The sequence below is a fragment of the Saccoglossus kowalevskii genome, chromosome 12, assembly GCF_978046115.1.
Source record: "Saccoglossus kowalevskii chromosome 12, keSacKowa6.1, whole genome shotgun sequence".
Lineage (NCBI taxonomy): Eukaryota > Metazoa > Hemichordata > Enteropneusta > Harrimaniidae > Saccoglossus > Saccoglossus kowalevskii.
Genome location: NC_140652.1, coordinates 4,814,725 through 4,837,252, shown reverse-complemented (window position 1 = coordinate 4,837,252; position 22,528 = coordinate 4,814,725). Strand labels below are relative to the sequence as shown.

At 37.6% G+C, this 22,528-nt stretch overlaps 1 protein-coding gene across 1 annotated transcript; it reads left to right on the top strand.

The window, feature by feature from the left end:
- Positions 1-6,609: 6,609 nt before the first annotated feature.
- Positions 6,610-13,568, top strand: LOC102809587 (von Willebrand factor-like). Its single transcript, XM_085506361.1, has 17 exons — positions 6,610-6,708; positions 7,273-7,327; positions 7,537-7,662; positions 7,917-8,011; positions 8,294-8,459; positions 8,808-8,957; positions 9,084-9,194; positions 9,530-9,738; positions 9,875-9,982; positions 10,078-10,233; positions 10,419-10,563; positions 10,975-11,154; positions 11,539-11,741; positions 12,312-12,354; positions 12,534-12,864; positions 13,016-13,083; positions 13,347-13,568. Exons 1-17 carry the CDS (start codon positions 6,610-6,612, stop codon positions 13,361-13,363), a joined length of 2,262 nt encoding a protein of 753 aa, XP_085362487.1. The 3' UTR covers positions 13,364-13,568.
- Positions 13,569-22,528: the final 8,960 nt, after the last annotated feature.

Sequence of the window (22,528 nt, the reverse complement as noted above, 5' to 3'; positions counted from 1 at the left end):
AAGAAAATACCGTTAAAGCAATGAATAAAAATGACTAGCATATTTTTAATATATAAATCGTGAGTGTAGCGTAACAAAATAATCTCAAAATAAAACAGTAAAACACACGAACTCAATGAATACACATAACTAACACAACCTGTGAACCAGCGTTAATCTTTAAACCACTTAATTCTCGCTGCTAGCATTTTTTTCACTTTTTGATAATTTTATGGCAGAATTTTTGAAAAGTCGCCGAGACCCTGTGTTGTAGGATTCATAACTCTGTTTAGTTTAAATTAGTTTCCCACTTCACTTCATCCACTAAATTTGATCATGTCTGTAATTTAGTTTCCCATCACCTACCGGCCTAGATGGTCGTGAAGTACATAAATAATGACACACAACAGTCGTATACTGTCAGAAACATGTCAAATTCAGGACTACTAGGTCACGTGGTCGTTTTTAGTCTGGCAATCACACAACAGTCGCAATGTACAGTATACTGTCAGAAACATGTCAAATTCAGGACTACTAGGTCACGTGGTCGTTTTTAGTCCGACAATCACACAACAGTTGCAATGTACAGTATACTGTCAGAAACATGTCAAATTCAGGACTACTAGGTCACGTGGTCGTTTTTAGTCTGGCAATCACACAACAGTCGCAATGTACAGTATACTGTCAGAAACATGTCAAATTCAGGACTACTAGGTCACGTGGTCGTTTTTAGTCCGACAATCACACAACAGTTGCAATGTACAGTATACTGTCAGAAACATGTCAAATTCAGGACTACTAGGTCACGTGGTCGTTTTTAGTCCGACAATCACACAACAGTTGCAATGTACAGTATACTGTCAGAAACATGTCAAATTCAGGACTACTAGGTCACGTGGTCGTTTTTAGTTCGACAATCACACAACAGTCGCAATGTACAGTATACTGTCAGAAACATGTCAAATTCAGGACTACTAGGTCACGTGGTCGTTTTTAGTCCGACAATCACACAACAGTTGCAATGTACAGTATACTGTCAGAAACATGTCAAATTCAGGACTACTAGGTCACGTGGTCGTTTTTAGTCTGGCAATCACACAACAGTCGCAATGTACAGTATACTGTCAGAAACATGTCAAATTCAGGACTACTAGGTCACGTGGTCGTTTTTAGTCCGACAATCACACAACAGTTGCAATGTACAGTATACTGTCAGAAACATGTCAAATTCAGGACTACTAAGTCACGTGGTCGTTTTTAGTCCGGCAATCACACAACAGTCGCAATGTACAGTATACTGTCAGAAACATGTCAAATTCAGGACTACTAGGTCACGTGGTCGTTTTTAGTCCGACAATCACACAACAGTTGCAATGTACAGTATACTGTCAGAAACATGTCAAATTCAGGACTACTAAGTCACGTGGTCGCTTTTAGTCCGGCAATCACACAACAGTCGCAATGTACAGTATACTGTCAGAAACATGTCAAATTCAGGACTACTAAGTCACGTGGTCGTTTTTAGTCCGGCAATCACACAACAGTCGCAATGTACAGTATACTGTCAGAAACATGTCAAATTCAGGACTACTAGGCCGCGTGGTCGTTTTTAGTCCGACAATCACACAACAGTTGCAATGTACAGTATACTGTCAGAAACATGTCAAATTCAGGACTACTAAGTCACGTGGTCGCTTTTAGTCCGGCAATCACACAACAGTCGCAATGTACAGTATACTGTCAGAAACATGTCAAATTCAGGACTACTAAGTCACGTGGTCGTTTTTAGTCCGACAATCACACAACAGTCGCAATGTACAGTATACTGTCAGAAACATGTCAAATTCAGGACTACTAGGCCGCGTGGTCGTTTTTAGTCCGACAATCACACAACAGTTGCAATGTACAGTATACTGTCAGAAACATGTCAAATTCAGGACTACTAAGTCACGTGGTCGCTTTTAGTCCGGCAATCACACAACAGTCGCTGTGTACAGTATACTGTCAGAAACATGTCAAATTCAGGACTACTAGGTCACGTGGTCGTTTTTAGTCTGGCAATCACACAACAGTCGCAGTGTACAGTATACTGTCAGAAACATGTCAAATTCAGGACTACTAAGTCACGTGGTCGTTTTTAGTCCGGCAATCACACAACAGTCGTAGTGTACAGTATACTGTCAGAAACATGTCAAATTCAGGACTACTAGGTCACGTGGTCGTTTTTAGTCTGGCAATCACACAACAGTCGCAATGTACAGTATACTGTCAGAAACATGTCAAATTCAGGACTACTAGGCCGCGTGGTCGTTTTTAGTCCGGCAATCACACAACAGTCGCAATGTACAGTATACTGTCAGAAACATGTCAAATTCAGGACTACTAGGTCACGTGGTCGTTTTTAGTCTGGCAATCACACAACAGTTGCAATGTACAGTATACTGTCAGAAACATGTCAAATTCAGGACTACTAGGTCACGTGGTCGTTTTTAGTCTGGCAATCACACAACAGTCGCAATGTACAGTATACTGTCAGAAACATGTCGAATTCAGGACTACTAGGTCACGTGGTCGTTTTTAGTCTGGCAATCACACAACAGTTGCAATGTACAGTATACTGTCAGAAACATGTCAAATTCAGGACTACTAAGTCACGTGGTCGTTTTTAGTCCGACAATCACACAACAGTCGCAATGTACAGTATACTGTCAGAAATATGTCGAATTCAGGACTACTAGGTCACGTGGTCGTTTTTAGTCTGGCAATCACACAACAGTCGCAATGTACAGTATACTGTCAGAAACATGTCAAATTCAGGACTACTAGGTCACGTGGTCGTTTTTAGTCCGACAATCACACAACAGTCGCAGTGTACAGTATACTGTCAGAAACATGTCGAATTCAGGACTACTAGATCACGTGGTCGCTTTTAGTCTGGCAATCACACAACAGTCGCAATGTACAGTATACTGTCAGAAACATGTCAAATTCAGGACTACTAGGCCGCGTGGTCGTTTTTAGTTCGACAATCACACAACAGTCGCAATGTATAGTATACTGTCAGAAACATGTCGAATTCAGGACTACTAGGCCGCGTGGTCGTTTTTAGTCCGGCAATCACACAACAGTCGCAGTGTACAGTATACTGTCAGAAACATGTCAAATTCAGGACTACTAGGTCACGTGGTCGTTTTTAGTCCGACAATCACACAACAGTCGCAGTGTACAGTATACTGTCAGAAACATGTCGAATTCAGGACTACTAGGTCACGTGGTCGCTTTTAGTCTGGCAATCACACAACAGTCGCAATGTACAGTATACTGTCAGAAACATGTCAAATTCAGGACTACTAGGCCGCGTGGTCGTTTTTAGTTCGACAATCACACAACAGTCGCAATGTATAGTATACTGTCAGAAACATGTCGAATTCAGGACTACTAGGCCGCGTGGTCGTTTTTAGTCCGGCAATCACACAACAGTCGCAGTGTACAGTATACTGTCAGAAACATGTCGAATTCAGGACTACTAGGCCGCGTGGTCGTTTTTAGTCTGGCAATCACACAACAGTCGCAGTGTACAGTATACTGTCAGAAACATGTCAAATTCAGGACTACTAGGTCACGTGGTCGTTTTTAGTCCGACAATCACACAACAGTTGCAATGTACAGTATACTGTCAGAAACATGTCAAATTCAGGACTACTAGGTCACGTGGTCGTTTTTAGTCCGGCAATCACACAACAGTCGCAGTGTACAGTATACTGTCAGAAACATGTCAAATTCAGGACTACTAGGTCACGTGGTCGTTTTTAATCCGGCAATCACACAACAGTCACCTGTGCATGCGTCAGATGGCCATAGCGTGTCATTGTTTACAAACAAGCGTCTACCCATGAGCCTTCGCGTTTTTAGCGCGTGTCGGTTGGGACTCAATTCCCGCGCGTGCGCAGGTGACGACCCTCCCGCTTTAACCTAGCTCAAAGTGAAAGCTGACTCAAACTGGCCGTTGAGGGCGTAAACCCGCTATACTGGACAAAACACAACCCAGGAATATGTTGGTTTCACACAGGTGATTGAACTTTATAAAACGTAAAATTTTAGTTTTACAGAAAGGAGAAACAGACGCCACTAGAATGATGGAAAGGTCTTCCTACGTATTTTTAGCTGAAGATAATATTGTGAAATCTCGGCTAGATTTAACCATAAATAAATAAATGTCAGGTTTGTCAAACATTTACTAGTATATGACGTAAAAACAATGTTCATATGACAGTCATAACCTTCGAACTTTCTGTGGTGATCGGACCAAAGTAGAATTTGAACTTTGACATACTGATAACGGGTACAGACAATAAATTTATCCTCTAGAAGGAAGAAAGGAAGAAGGAATTTTTTTTTTACCGTATCGTAATATGACATAGTGATTGTGGGAATTCTGAATATAGCTGGCGCTGTTCTCATTTGTATATATGTGTATGATCATTATTCGCCCTAATTCCGTTATTTCTGTTGTTTACTTTCTGCTCGGTACTAATTGGCAATCTGGCAGTATATTTCTGTAAATGATTAGGTTTGAAATTATTTAAGAGACTTTTTTTACAAATGGAAGTCGAAATCTCGCCGAAAGCGACAGAGCCACGATATTTGTTTTTCCTCCTCGAATAGTGTTACACTTTCCGCCGCCATCACATCCACTCGTCTAATGCCATGGTTACCATTCTCAGGGCAACAATAAACGTGACGACAGCTGAGAATCGAAATATTCTTGATCAATAGTTATAACAAGTGTTGAAATATTTATCAGCTGTTTGTTTCTTGACTATGCCTACCAAAGGCCAAGAATAAAGCACCATATGTTGTGTGATTGCCTTAAGGTATAGATGCAGGTTCGTGGACACTTGCGAGTGAAATATTTTTTTGTTGCTTTTTATTATCCAAAACGTCTTGGCTATAGACTGTTGAAATTTTGTAGAATTGTGAATAGTGGAACATACACAAAAAACGATTTTAAAATATAGATAACAGGTGCAAACATTATCTCTTTTGAATACTTAGCATGATTTAGCAAGACTGTACATAAATAATAAAAAAAAACATGGTGAAAAAAAGAAATGACGGGATCTCCATATTATGCACTGTATTTAACTTTTTACAAAACGTTAATACATTTAAATTTGAAACTGTAACAGCCATTTTAATTATGAGCATTGGCAAACTTCTTACTGAGTGAATTGTTATGCAAATTAGCAATTATCTCAGCTTCTTTTTGGTGCACATTCCAGAACTTAAAAAAAATAGCTCCTAGACGTTTTGACCTTTTGTTTTGAAATGTTCACAAATGATTGACAATGTGTTTATCTTCAAAACGCCGTCGGGGAATTGCTTTTAGTTCAATAGTGTTACAGCAATCGTACAGACAACTAGCCTGGGTGTTAATTTATGCATGAACTTGAAGTAATGAAATTTGAGCAGCTGCCCTGAAAAATTGACAACTGGTAGACAGTTTTCAAGACGGCACTTTCTTCACAGTAAACAGATGTACCCATAAACCAATTTTGACAGGAAACAGAAGCATGGTTTAGAAGCTATTTTTTTTTCAAATCACTTTTGTCCAAAAAAGCACAATTTTGTGCATATTTCAAACTACAGTGTCCATAAAAATAAAATACTAACAAAACTTTAAAATTAATACAATAAGCTTTCCGAAAATATATAGTTTTGTGGACAAGGGAAGTCATTTTGGTTTCCTAATTAACTAATTAAAATACCACCTCAGGTAAACTGCATCTCTACCTTAAAAGACTAAATGACCACATGACCAAGCAGTCCTGAACTTGACATATTAGCGACAGTAAACACTGCTTTTATTGTGTGTCATTATTTATGTACTTCGCGACTATTTTGGCCGGTAGGTAATGGGAAACTAAATTACAGACATGATCAAATTTAGTGGATGAATTGACGCTGGTTCACAGGTTGTGTTAGTTATGTTTATTCATTGAGTTTGTGTGTTTTCCTGTTTTATTTTGAGATTATTTTGTTCGAATATTTGTGATGTTACGCTACACTCACGATTCATATATTAGAAATATGCTAGTCATGTTTATTCATTGCATTTACGGTGTTTTCTTGTTGTATTTTGTGATTATTTGTTCGTATATCGTGACGGTACACTAATTCACACACACGATTCACATGGTGGAAATATGTTAGACAGTTTTTATTTATTGTTCTTTATGTTTGCATTTTTCGCATGTCACCTTATAGGATTATCTTGTAATTATCATTTGCGAATATCACATGACATGGATGTTAATAACAGATGAAATGATTGCGTCACATACAATAGTACGTGATATACATTTGGGTTGAAACCATTACAAATAAAAACAAAAACAATTGTAAAAGCCATGAAAGGTTGAAATGCGACGTAAACACGTGATATTTTAATATGGATTGAATGTGAAATCACGTTAGTATATTTCATTTCAACTGCCATGAATATTTTTTTTCACTCTGTTAACTTTGTTTTCCCTACCTGCACATCGTGCACCAATCGTGTATTATAGTTATTTACATAATTATGTTGACATATTTTGTCAAGTCAGCAATTTGCAGTATCCGGACCATATGCTAAGACTTAACATCTCACAGTTGATTGCTATAAATTGGTGTTCACTGTGCGGTATCGTCACTTCGTCGTATTCGAAGACTAAACCTACTACCCGGGTACGTGAGTATGCTGTACATTGTATTATTTAACACATAGATATTCAATCAGTTAATATATACTTCAGATGTGAAATGTATTCTCGTCGACGTCCTCATCTGTCTTCAGATTCTTCACGCCGTGAATTCGAACTATGACATGCATATCAACTATACGCCACTGGTCGTTTTCCACAAATTCGAAATCTGATGATTTCTCGTTTGTTTTAAATACTTCTTCATTATGTGACTCTTGGTAAAATGTGTGTTGATTTCAATTTTGTGAAATTGGAATTTGTTGATGTAGTTTTTACAACTTCGTATTTCTATAAAACCGCAGCTCTGCGTTTCATCGGTGATAACTTTGATCATTGGTGCACGTTACATAATGCCAGCCACCTTTATTACAAGATTAGCGTATCCCCGTAGATGACTGCTTATTTTAGGTACTGAAGAGACGAACACATTAACCCATCTCGTATCTTGCCACAGAAAGACTACTACTTGAAACCACGGTCCATTTAGAACGCTATGACGAAAATTGTTGAAACTTTTGATCTTTTATTTTATTTTTGTTTTCATCAGCCATCCATGGAGTCTTTACAACTGTTACGTTTGCTGTGCATCTTCACTATTCTAGGTAGGTAGGCATCATGTGATTTCTATCAGTTATAATTGATCGCATTGATGTAATACTCAAAATAAATTTTAGAGAATGCGTTAATACGACATTTGGTGTTACAGTGTCCTTAGTTATAGAATATTGTAACATTGTGTTCAAGATTTATTCCAATATTTGAGCAATATACACGTGTGAAGTCTTTATTTTTGATTTGCCTCTATTATTAGGGATTGTTAATGGAGCGTGGGATGCTTGTTCTGTAACCTGTGGTGGTGGTACTCAAACTAAGTTGTGTGCTACACCACCATGCCCGATTCGATCATGTATGACAATCGATTGTCCGCTTGAGATAGGTAAGTGATTGCCTAATATGCACAACAGTCATTGTGAATTGTTTTAAAACTAATCTTTCGTCTATCATTATAGCGTTTATTGCCTGTCGTCAACGAAGAGGTCGTTTTGAGCGGTTACTGTGGTTGTATGTACGAATGTTGCGTGTTTATATATTGATATGTACTCATGTTAATTTCGTGCTTCGTCGAATATATTACTCATAGTGGTTGCCATGAAATTAACTGCTATTGTCTACATATCACCTTTTTTACAGATTACAAACACGAAGGATGCTGGAAACAAACAACTCAAGTCACGTTATTGGAAGGAGGTGGTAATCCATATCTGGATCCTACTGATGAAGTCAGGGTGAGTATGAACTATATATACATATATATTTAGCTATATGCGGGATTCTTTATTAAACCAACAGTTTTGAATTTGCATATATCACTAATTTCTTACCCGTTATGTTTCTATCTATTGAACTCGATTAACCAAGAAGTAATGTAGAACCCTGCTCTGGGGTAAATATAGCAAACATGTGGTAAAATTGTCTCTTTTAACAACATGTTCATCTTATTGCTTGACAACATTATATTTATTGATTGCGTTGTGATATGAAATGACTCCACACTGTTAATATTACAGAGTTGTGCAAGGGCAGCATATGATGAAGGATACACGTATTTTGTGTTTCTTGACGGCAAGTGTCATGCTGCATCAACGCCCGATGACTACAATGGCAGTGGGACATCTGGTCGTTGCCGATTTGGAAAGGGAACACTAAACAAGATGGACGTATACAGGATTCATGGTAATAACCACGGATAATTCGATGGTTGAAATATTCTGCCATTCACATTTTGTGTACTTAGCAGATGAATCCCGCCCTGATTGGTTTATGCACATTTTACATTATTTATATTTATTCGATTATGTTTGCGTTAAGTAATTATAAATATGCAATGGAACTGTGCAATCCATGAAGAGTTAAAACCATTACATTTTGCAAGCCATGTTAAAAATTACGTCGGTGGCGATGCTAATAGCAGTGACTTATGTGTCACTTTAAAGTCATCTCTGTCATCACCTATACCATACTACAGCTCAAATTTAATGATGTATTGACTGACTTTTGTGTCTTGTGCAATTGTTATTATAGATTGGGAGTGTCCGACTGGTTCTGATTATGGATTTTGTAGATTGCCACATATTCGAACGCCTATCTCAGGCCGTGTCTGTACCCATGCGGACGATTGTTTCGAGGTGGGCGGGGAGCCGCTTGATCCAGTTATTATTTGCTGTAAAAAAGGTGAGTTGATAATTGGCAAAATCAATATTTTGTAATGCCTATTCCAACACGACGTTCACACTATTGAATAGATTCTTAGTGCAATTTAACCAAATTATGATTGTCGTTTTCAAATATTTTTGGCAGTGTTCTGCAAAGACGTATGTGGACAAAAAATCGTTCACCGCAACTGCTGGTGTGACGACAAGTGCATAGAACATGGCGATTGCTGCCCAGAGTTTATGGACGATTGCTCAGGTAAAATTGCGTTAAAATGTACCATCACATCAGTATCATAGAGATACTGCATATGATATATTTCAACAGAGTGTTCTAGAATTGATGATTGACACGTATATGAGTGTACCGTCCCCCATTTTTTTCAAATAATACCTTCACAAAGTTTAAACAACTTGAAACGACGTCATTCCCCAATTTATTATATTTTATGATGATGATGAATATATAGATTATGTAACGAATCCCATATGCAATTATAAAGTTGAGTAGTGGATCACAACTCAGTACGCATTCTCATATTTTGTGATTGAAGCATGTCTTACCAGGATGAGTAATATGACATATTGTTACAGGTAAAGACACGTGCAGTGGTGTTGGAGATCCGCATTATACGTCTTTCGACAACAAATATTACCACTTCCAGGGGAAATGTGAATACACATTGTTAAGTACCCAATGTCCACTTTCACCCTATGATTTTCAAATTATTGGTATAAATCAACCATGGGGCGCATCTGCTGCAACCACGACGAAGGAGGTCAGGCTGCTGTTTAATGACCATGTACGTAACTAACTGGCATACCACTGATTTTACATAGATTGAAATATTGGTTTCGCATGTCCTTATTGTTTTTAATAAAACTCATTTGCTAATCATAGCTTTCACATTCTAAACATGTTTTATTTTTATTTTATAGAATATACTATTGAAGCAAGGAAAGCAAATAATATTGAATGGAGTCGTAGTCTTGCCACCTGTTACAGTGTCGCCTTATACAACAATAACATTAGCTGGATCTTATTTGGTAAGTTGATTTGAGACATTGTATCCTAGTGTATCGTGAGTGAATGTTTATGATTTAGTCATAAGTTGATTCGTTATTTATCCCATTACTGTCAGATCGTAACAACTGGTTATGGAATAAAAATTAGATGGGACGGAGTATACAGAGTTTACGTAGATGTATCAAGTGCGCATAGTGGGAAAGTATGCGGTCTATGCGGAAACTTTAATGGTAACATTGGAGACGAGTTTATACAGCCAGATGGTACCCAGGTCAGAGTTATATTCAAATTGTTACTGTTATTACTTACAACAATACGTATATATACATGTATATTACAGTCGTTTGTATACAGTTTTTTCTTCACAGTATATTACAACTATAATAGGGATTTTCATTTGCAAGTTACTCTTACGAAAAATATATAAGTTATAGAAGTGATTTATATTCCTACCAGGTTACAAATGTTAATGTCTTTGGAGATAGTTGGGCAGCGGCCGCAAATTGTGTCCCTACAAAAAAACGATCTATCGAAGAAGATTTACCACCACGTGGTTTAGCTGAAGATGCTAAAGAACTATGTGATTCGTTGTTCAACTCAGGTATGGTCCACATTCAATGTGGTAATTTTCACTGTGGGCTGGATATGTTTGATTTTCTCAATTTTTTCATGGGAATATTCTAATTTTGTGAAGGTTTAATGCGTATATGCACATGCCTAGCAACGAGTTTGTGTTGTGCTTGAACGTTAAAGCGAAGGGGTCGTCACACGCGCAGTAAATTAACAACGCATGCTAATAGTAGGTAGTACTCTGCCGTCTTTCGGACAAATAATGGATTAATCCCATGGGCGTGGGATATCATCAATATCTCGTGTTCAAGGTAAAAATGTTATTTAAGATGCGTGTCTGGGAAGGAGTCGTTAAATCTGGCACCGGTATGCCCTCGTATGAACCCTGATTGTTATTTAGATATCTTCATCGTCTTATATTACACTCTGTATTATACTACAGGAAATATACCGAGTTGTGTGAACACTGTTGATCCGGCTAATTACCATTTTTCCTGTGAGATGGACGTTGAACTCTCACTTCCCGTTGTAACTGGAGGATGTGCTGTTGTGGCAGATTATGTGGCGCAATGTATAAATGAAGGTTTGACAATTGGAGACTGGCGGACCGGAACCGTATGTGGTAAGTTTGACGAGTTAATGTTGTATCACATTGCAATCCACCAGTAAAATGATCTCCCAATGACGGAAACGTATCACGTGTGTTTCTATGCATGCGGAGCTTTTATGGTAATATATCACTCACATTTACATGGCTCGTCTCTATCCTAAGAAATATGTAATGAATATGTTCATAATTATCTTCCACCATTTTGTTCGGGGAGTTTATTGATCAACAATTATGATGATAGACACCAATAGCCCACAAGATCTCATTTAGAGTGAGAGAATCACGTGACTTGCTGGGATAATATTTCAGTTGCAAAAAAGGAGCCTCGCGGCCCTCTCGCTCTAAACGAGATCTCGGTGGCTATTGTCTAAGGTCTATTCGTTTCTTTTTTGTCAGAGGTCGAATGTCCACCTGGTATGGCATATACCCCATGTGGACCAGAATGCCCTGCGTCTTGTTTGGATCCTTATCCCATTGGGTCATGTACTGAGCTGTGCACTGAAGGTTGTTTCTGTGAAGAAGGTCTCGTCTTAGACGAAGGTGGAATATGCATTGATAAAGCTGATTGTGGTTGTTATTATCTTGGGAACCTATACAGGGTAATGTATAAACCAGACCCGTATAACAAGTAGTGAAGAAAAGTAATCGTTTTATCATAAGAGCAACTGTGATATCCGCGGTGTTTTAATGGTTTAGCTACGCTATTCGATTCACACCATACGATATAACGTATTGTTAATTTGACAACAGACTCGTGAAATTCCAATCGTTAATTATAAAAATTCAAAATTATTTGTCATTTGAACAATTGATATTTTTTTCGATACTTCATCGAAATCCTTCGCTAATTTAAGTTATTCAATCAGTAGTTTATCAAATCAAATCAAAGTACGGTCTATGTGCCTCCGACGCTATCACTGGTCTTGGTTCTTTCCTTTCAATGGCCGGCCACTTTCTCAGAAACATTTTTTTCGCTGATACTGCTGTACATATAAACACCAGATGTGACGTGTGGTATTTGTTATCGCGTTATGAGCCCGAAAAAATATCAAAACTTGTTCTCGCAATACTGCCTGTATTTCTGGTATTAGCCTTGTTTAACCTCTAATTATTTCAATTCGAGGAAAAAAAATAAAATGTTAATAGATAATTTCATTTCTTATTTTCAGTTTGGTGAGGTATTACCTATGATGTTTCCGTGTTGTTGTAATAGTAAGTGCATGTACTAGTATATCATAGTATTCGTATTATCGTATCTTTTAATTGAAATAAAACAAAATATCGACTGATGGATCACGTGGGCTAATCACATTTCTATGCCAGCTTATTAAACTAATTACATGAATTGTCAGTACTTCTCATTGTAACATAATTACATTGTGCTTTGACAGTCACCAATACTATATGTGATGGCTCACGATATTTCGAAGTTAACACTGACGAGGTGGACTGGTCTACGGCAAAAGCTAGCTGCGAAGAGCGTGGTGGAAAACTTGCAAAGCTAGACACAGAGACATCAAATACATATGTTGCGAACTATATAAAGTATAATAATCTGGATGACGAGGTCAAAGGTGGCTTCTGGATTGGGTTGAACGATATTGACAATGAAGGAACGTTCGGTTGGTTGGACGGGTCAGGTCTAGAAGCTGATGTGTACAACAACTGGGGAGGTGGTGAACCAAACAACAAATCTGATCGCCAACACTGTGTTCATTTGTGGTGAGTAAAATAAATCTGTTAACTCGACAGTCAAGCATTAACTTCATAACAAAACTGAATGTGACACGAAACAACAAGGTGATATCGTGCCACCAATTGAATAATTTGAAAATCTAAATTTAATATCACATATTGATTAATTTCATTGCAGGAAGAAACGTGAATTTCAATGGTATGATGCTTATTGTACAAGCAACAAAGGATACATCTGTGAATACAGTAAGTGTGACCATTATTATTTATATGTAACATGCACATACATATGAGCGATAATAACAGGTCTTGTTATTAGCATATTATATTTCAATGAATAATTCCAGACCGACTCATGAACAGTTGAGAACAACTTGTTCGGAATATAAAAAACAAAACAAAATATATATTTTATTGCTCTTCTTTCATAATGTAAAATATCTTGTGTCGTTTACAATTATTTAATACAAACTCGCTTAGTAATTGAATACATTCTGCTTTTGTTACAGACGCCCTGTGTGAATAACATAGTGCTTGTATAGTTTCAATCAATGCATGGACGAAAAGTATAGTTCGAATATTAAATATACGGAAACTTTTATCATACTTATTGGATATATGACATATGCATGACTCGCTTGACTTCTTATTAGTGTTCGTAACATAGTAATAGCAAATGTTTTAATTTATTCTTCTTATTCAAGGTATAAGTAATAAATATCTTCCCATCAGTTTTTATTGTGTTTATTCCTAACCAATTATAATTGCTAAAGCAAAAAATAGGTTAAATTTTGTTATACCTTCTCAATTTTTGGTCTTCGACTTCAGTTTTCCATAAAAGTTAAAGTTGTCTGACAAACCCGTAAACGATACACATTTCCAACTGACCCACATGGTGACCAGCAACGAAATATTAACCCCTGACTTCAAGTGACAAGAATTATTGAATCTCTTGCATGATGTCATCTCTATGAGATACAACGTGTCATACTTCTGTGATAATGCACGTGTATTTGCCCCTTTTAAGAAGGCAATGTAAATTCCAAATAATATTGGTTGATTTGAAAGAGGACGGACGTTTTCTGAAAACAAACTTGAGATAACAAAAACTACATTTTGCTCAAAAGTTCTGGGCTTCACGCAACAAGTGACTTGATTGGAGATGTATTCTAAATAGATTATTACGATGGCCATCTAGAAGTATGTTCTTGTACAAAACATCGTGGATATCCGATACCTGTCAATACACTCACTGTACTGTTTATAAGATCAGTCGTTCAGATGACAAGACAAGATGACAAGAAATATTACGACCTCAAAATATACGACTCAGCTAACATATGCTTTGTTTGGTAGTATATTTAAGTTTTATTGTGTGTCTTTTCTAAGTAAGACGGATTGTAAAACATATTTTGAATATGTGTTCTAAGTAAAACTACTGGACAGAGTGGTGTTTTGAGGACGCTGTCTGAGATAGCGTGACGATGCTACGTTTTGTGGCTGATTCGATTTTTGTCGTAAGCAAGGTGAACATAACGTATCAACGTAGCTTGATTTTGGAGGAGCGACGCCCCAACATTTTTCTGAGGGGGAGACCACCCCTCTGCCCCTCCCCCTGTGCCGCCGCCACTGTTCCAGCATATGTTGACACTGACAGTTCTTATACTGGCTGTTCACGCTGTCAATCATTTCATGTTGGTCGATGTATAACTAGAATTTAATAATGGTATATGGTATAAATAATGTTTGATTTTGTTATCATCTTATTTAATTAATACTTTACATTTCAAGAGGGGCCTGCACAATTTGATGTCAAACATTAAACATTGATAATGATCACACGAGATTTCTAAATTATATCACTGATAATTTGTATCCCAATAATTTGTATAATTTGTATGTCCTGTCCTTGTAGTATGCAATTGACAAGAAAATGAAACAGGTTTTTGTTGACATTGTAACCTTTCATAGAAACTTTATATCTGGTTGGCAATCCTTAATTTCGGATTAATTTTGCCTTTTACAACACAATGTCAAAAAGTATGCTTTAGTGCAACTGTTAGCAATCAAAAGGTCAAAGGTCAAAATCACACCTTGTATTATTTACAACTACATACATGAGAAAATAGTTAGAACACACGTTCTCCGTGCGATTCACAAGACCTTGCTATATTTGGAGGTGAAAGGTCATGATCACAGTATGTGTTTGTGTGTGTTCTGTTTTTAGCTGCATTTCGCTAGAAGCTTCAAACGTGGAACACAAAACATGACTTGATTAACAATAGACACAGTCTTCAATATCCTGATTTTAATGTGAAATTCAAAACGTCAGTTGGTTTGATTCACATGCACTTCATATACATGCTCGATGGTGTTTCTGACTGTAACTTTGTGCTCTCCTTCAGTAATGCTGTTTATATACCCTATATATAAAATATGTTGTTGTTTTTTAAATTCAGTCCCTCACCCCTTGGCTATTATCGCCGATTTTTCGTCGCTGAAGTGATTTACATTGTTTTGATTAAGTTTTGATTCCCGACCGTCTCTAATAAATAATCCATCTAACCGCTAGACTGAATTAATGGTATTATCAAAAAATCATAAAAGATTTGGCGAAAATCAGTTGTTTTTGGCATCGACGTATTTTCGCTCAGAAACACAAGGACGCAGGTTGTTTGGATCGGACTGTTTCTTTTGTTTCGAGTTTGTTGTAAGTCTAGGAACATATTAACGTTATCTTTTGTGAATATAGAACATGTTCTGTTTCAGTACAGGATTTTGATATTCCAATCAGACAATTTCAACAATTTCTTACTGGAGCGTTCCATGTATAAATAGTCCTCTTCTCTCCAAAAATTGATAATGGCACTAGCCCAGAATGGACTTCTGTTCAGTGTGTCTTTGATTGCAATGTTTACACCACTGTAAGAAAATACGCACACTCGCGAATTTGACAACATTCACTCCAGCGTTTTAAGATGGAAGTGGGAATAGAGGCAAATAGATGGAAATACCAATTACATCACTCATGAAAATTTATGATTTGATTGCTGGCACGGATAGCTGTATTTTAATAGTGTTCATTTTGATGTAATGTGTCTACACCTGCGATTCTCAATTTCGATGTGTAAGATCATATCGCTGTTGTGGACGGCGATGGCTGACAGATTGCTGTAGTTCTGAGGATCTCTTGGCCCGGGCAACTGACTTTTAGCTTCTTTTTTTTACTATTATGACGTTTACTTGTATATACCAGTTAGATACTGTCTGTAAGTATACGGGCCAGGACATAATCAATATGAGACTCTGAAGGCCCGGAGAATCTTCTTATCTTATGCTTCCGTCCAATCCGATATTTATGCTGTTGTTGATTTCTGTACAAAAGTCCAAGAACACAAAACAAATAACTGACAATAATCCTCCCACACTCGCACTATGTTACTGGGAGAGCGCAATCGATTTTCATCAGAACGCCGATATTCCGGAACATTGTGACGTCGCAGCGCTTGACTATATCCGAGGGAGAGGCCGGCCACACCTCTGGGGGGTCACATATAGAGTGTTTTCCCTTTCGTTTGGTTCCATCAGAATCAACTCGGGCGATGGCAGTTCGACCTCTTACTTAGCAACTGCGTTCTCGATATATACGTCTTTTGAGCACACTAAGGTCTCGACAAGCCCGATCAGCGATGACGCGATCTTAGCAGATGCGGTGAAGCAGTCACTCAGAGATGTTGTGATGTGGTCATAGATAATACTCTTGAGGTGATGTGGCTGTAGCAATTGCTCAGTGCCGTTGTCGAAAAGCTATACAGTATTTTATCTTGTGAGCCTCCACCACATAAACTGGCTTTCCCTGCAGCTTTATTGTTATCCCTGCTAGATGAGAGAGGTAGTGGTAGGCGACCAGGAGTACTGAGAACTCGTAGGAAGTGATGCTCTTTAGAATATGATGAGCATCACAATGGTTACTGGTGTCCTAGTCTGCGTACATGTTTACGTACTTGTCAAGGTGGCAACTGTTGGCGATCCACTCCAGCGTTTCTAAGATAGATGCATATGCCTGGTATGAATGCTGATAGGCATTGTGACGCTCTGCCCAGCGGGTTTTGTAGAGGCCCAGGAGGGGCTTACTCTTGGCCTTATTTCCATTTTTGTGCTTGATCACCATTTGAAGTGCACCACTTTCCTTTGGACAGTGCAGGATTTACCGACAGAAATCCTGGGCCAAGGCACGTGACCTACTAATCACCAGTCTGCCACAGAAGAAAAGTGTGCTGATGAAGAACTTTAGAATGTCTCTGTTCTTTTCTTTTTGATGTTGTCTTCCGTTCTTGCATCAATCTAGGCCGTAATACTGGTGAGTGGTCGCTGTGTCGTTTGTTGTAACAAGGTAGCCTTTTTCATTGCTGTTCATGATACACGCAAAATTAGTCTCGAGCTTCTTGACTTTCTCCATTGTTTTGTTTCAAACTCTGAAGGGTTTGGTTACAAACTTCCCTTTTGATGTGCCGTCAGAAAAAAGGACACATGACATACAGAATTATTATTATTATTATTATTATTATTATTATTATTATTATTGTTATACTACAAAGTTGAAATTGCAATAAAAATGTGATTAAAAAATAATTTAAAATGACAATAAGATTGGATTATTAACATTGGTTAAAAGGGAATGTTTTCAAGTGTCTATTAAAAGTAGCTGTTGATGAGCATGAACGTGATAACAAAGAAAGATAGTTCCATATGATCAGGGCAATAATCGAAAATGCCCGCCGGCCCTATGTTTTCTTGACGCTGTAGCTGACTGCTCACCGATTACCTGAGAGTATGTGGCAGTTCATATGATGTCAAAATGGATTCACGATAGTCTGGACATTTACCTTGTATAATCTTAAAAGTTATAAGACATAGTTTATACTTAATAAAATACTTGACATGAAGCCAGTTTTGAGTAGTGATGTGATGTGGTCAGATTTTCTAGAGCGATTCAGCTGCGGCATTCTGTACGAATTCTGTCTCGTTGATGTTCTGGTATGCCAAATAGGAGAGAGTTGCAGTAGTCGAGTCGAGATGTTACAAATGCGTGTACATGTTTTTCTGTATGTTCACGAGATAAAAGAGTCTATACAGTGCGAAATGCAGCTTTACATAAATTTGACATTATTGGTCGTTTTCCCATCTTCGTGTCAATTATATTTGAAACTGCGATTGCAGCCGCCAAGATACTGTGCCAGAATTGTTTTTGTCTTTGGGTACTTTGCTGTGATGACAGAGGAAGCTTTAAACGGAAGTGTCGACTTCACCACTAACCTTGAATGCAGTGCTACTTACAGTGAGTCGATTTGACTGGTTTAGGTTGACATATGAACATTCAAAGTTGACGACTGAGCAACCAAAGCTGGTCCGGAGTTGAAGGATGGACGTCCAAAGTTGAGGGCTGAGTGTCCGAAGTTGAATAATACGTGTCTTAAGGCTGACAAAATTCTGCTCTACTTTCCTTGTTTTATTCAGAAAGAAGCTGTCCAGATTCTTCTTCTGCTCCCGCCGTCCCATAATTTGGATGCCAAAATATATTATCAATACATAATATAAGGCCGTACCCATGCACGGACTGACTTAAGTTTAACTCAGGTTGATCACAGATGAAAGAAGAGGATTTGCTGGCAGTAATACTTCTCGACACGTGTGACAACAACCGAGACACTTCTGGCTCATGCCATGTCAATTCGGATTCTGTACCCAGGGATTTTATAATATCTAGCAGGGATGCCTGGTCGCCAGATGATCTGGCCCATTTTTCCAAGACCACTGGGCGTCCTTCTCTAGTCCAAGTAAATTCAAAGGGTTCAGATTGTTAAAACGTTAAATGGAATGATAGACTTTTCATCATGCGCAAACAGTTATTTTAGGAGGATTCATTTCCTTGCCAATTTTGCGGGTCAATTTCCATGACGACCAAAGGTCACACTGTCCTGAATTACAAAGTGAGCAATTTGTCTAGGACTTCCAGCATCGCTGGTTATACAAATTAGTCTGGATTTTAAAAAATATTGTGCATTGAACAAAACCGACCTTCGAGTGCACGAGGGGGGGGGGTGTTAATAGATGTATTTGCTTCCTCAATTGGAGTGGAGCACGTGGATTTTTTTCAACTCACTGAAGCGCTTGCTAAATAGTCTCGACAGCGAGGGATTTCAATTGCACATCAAATTCAGATATGGACTGGACAAATAATCACGAACTGCACACAGTCATTTGCCTTGTTTCTCAATATCAATATAATAAACTGGACACGTAATCAGTCAAGGTCACGACTTGATACCTTTTATATTTCAAAATCAATGGTCACAAGAATAAAACATTCTTCTATAGAACCACACTTACACTTCTCTGATCATTCTCCTGTTGTTTTCAATTTATCACTCTCACAAATAAGTAATCATAATCCCGTCTGGTTCTTTAACTGCAACCTTCTACATTATGAGGAATATTGTGCAATACTTTCGGAACACTGGTTTCAATGGTGAAAACAAAAATCGCGTTTCTCTGCAAACATAATGGGACGTCGGAACAATTAACATATTAAACAAAGCTGACAAAACAATATTCTGATGTGTAATAACTACAGATATATCAAACATGATCTTCATAACGAAATAAGTGAACTTGAACAGAATATTCATAATGGTCCATGAAAGAAAAACTGAATGAAAAACAAGCGCTGTTATACAAATTTATTAAAACCGAAACGAAAGCTGGAGCGATTGGAGCCAGGCATTGTGTACTTAGTGAGAGCGATGCTCCCTCTTTTTTTCTTCTTTAGCGTTGAACATTTTAAGGAGAGCAAACATGTGATGTCACAACTGGAAAAACCGAATGGATCCCTAACGAACTCAACCACTGTTATCAGGAGTTTGGTCAGAAATTTTTACTCAAATTTGTTTTCTTCAGATCCGGTTTCAGTTTACTCTCGAAACATCATTCTTGAAGGTCTCCCACAACTGCCTGATAACGTTAATTGTGACGCTCCACTAACTTATGGTGAACTGTCTATGGGTGTCAAATAGATGTCAAGTGGTAAGTCACCCGGTATTGACAGACTGCAAAGCGAATTTTACAAACGTTTCTGGCCTGTTTTGAGAACTAATCTCTTTGATATTTTTACTGCGTCGATCGAGGATGATCTTCTTCCCCTGACATGTAGAAGGGCCATTATTACACTCCTTCATAAGAAAGACAACTATAATCTACTTAAAAACTGGCGGCCAGTCAGTTAGGAAGGAGTGTGCTATGCTCATCAAGGCCCATCATTTAGACTTAAATCTACACTTCCTGAAATCATTCATATAGATCAGTCGTATAATGTACCAGGGAGAAAAATATTTGATAATATTAACGAAATGCTTGAAAATAGACCACTTGCAGTTGTTACCCTGGACCAGCAACAAATCTTCGATAAAGTACACCATGATTATTATTTTGTTCAAAGCACCCGAGGCATTTGGTTTTGGAAATAATTGTATTAAATACATTAATCTTATTTGTTTAAGCACTCAAGATGAGAATTAATGACTCTCTAACATCTCCAACAATGTTTCGCGTGGTATTAGGCAAGGTTGCTCTTTGTAAGGGCAATTATACACAGAAATGCTTGACAAGACCCAGGCTAAACTTGAACGGTGGAAGAAATTTGCACCGAATATGTTCTATAAATGGCGTACGTTAGTAAGAAACCAGATTGTTGTATTTAAACTGTTGCACAGGTTTGTGTCTCTTTATCCTCATCACAAACTGATCAATGATATTTAGGATTTGTCACAAAATTTATTTTGGAATCGTCGCCATTGGATCGAAAGAAGACTGTGTACCTCCCACTTAGTGAAGGCAACCATGGCTTAGTACACATACCGATTCTTACTTTCTGTAATGATCTTAATGACCTAGTACATATCCTCCTCGAATATCCGAGGCTAACTTCTCTATTTGACACAGTTACCCGTATATGTCATGCATTGATTGGGGTACATACAATACCGAACTCCTGGTTTACTTAGGCCGATGGAAAGAAAGGCGACGTGTGTCTTCAGCTCATCAGTTACAATGTTAGGTCCTAATAAGTGCAAAGATAGATATTCACTTAACTCGCTATAATATGATGAAGGGCCAGGACGGCTATGCCACAGATATTCTGCAGTGCTTCAAAGCCAGGCTCAGGAGTTCAAGTACCATCTACTGAATCACTCCATCTGAACATTTGAGGAACAATTCTGCATTTAACAGCGCCATTGTCACAGAAAGTGAAGAAGTCGCTTTTCAGATGATGTTACTTAGGAACTGAAATAAACATTATTTATATTACTCATACATATTTTGTTAATAATACATTATAATAATTGTTGAATTCTTAATATATATATAACTCGATATTCGTTAATATTACATATGTTTATAACTAGAACATATGTGAAACATGATATCTAATTTAATCTAAGTGAATGCCTCATATTATGCTTTTCAAATCAATGTAAATCGAATTTTGATTATATAAACGCATGTTTGTTGACAATTTAACTACTTGTTTTCTTGTTTGACCACAGACACTAAATACAACAAAAACTAGACACAAACTGTTTGCATGCACATTTTTACAATACAGTGATCTGTTGTTGGTTAACACGTAGATGTAGTTACCGAACCGATTCTTCATGTCTGAGTATATTCAGTGAAAAGCGCATGCGCAGTAACAATTGTACTAACCCTTACGGAATCGAGGTTATACTGTGATTTATATTAGTATTGTTGTGGCGTTATTTGATACTGTCTATGTGCTGGGGATGTGAGACCCCTAATCGCATCATTTGGCATGAATTCAATCCTAGCCAAAAATAGATTGTTTGTTTGAGAAGCAGTAGTAAATTCCTATTAACCCTATGTCCATAACAAGGCTAAACTACTACCCAATAACGAGAAGTCACAACCACATCACCTGTGTGTGGGTGTTTGTCTGCAATATGCCTTGACCTACGGACAACAAATATTGTTTGAAGAAATCTGCCATAGTAAATTTTAATAGCATTTTAAGGTGAGATGCAGTTTACCTGACAGGTATTTTAATTAGTTAATTAGGAAACCAAGATGACCTCCCTTGTCCACAAACATATATATTTTCAGAAAGCTTATTGTATGAATTTTAAGATTTTGTTAGTATTTTTTATGGACACTGTAGTTTGAAATATGCACAAAAATGTACTTTTTTGGTCAAAAGTGATTTGAAAAAAATAGCTTCCAAACCACGCTTTTGTTTCCTGTCACAATTTGTTTACGGGTACATCTGTTTACTATGAAGAAAGTGCCTTCTTAAAAACTGTCTACTAGTTGTCAATTTTGCAGGGCAGCAGCTCAAATTTCACTACTTCAAGTTTATGCATAAATAAACACCCAGGTTAGTTGTCTGTACGATTATTGTAACACTGTTCAACCAGAAACAAGCCCCGACGGCATTTTGAAGATAAACACATTGTCAATCATTTGTGAAAATTTCAAAACAAAAGGTCAACAGTTCTGGGATATGCACTAAAAAGAAGCTGAGATAATTGCTAATTTGCATAACCATTCACTCAGTAAGAAGTTTGCTAATGCTCATAATTAAAATGGCTGTAACAGTTCCAAATTTAAATGTATTATC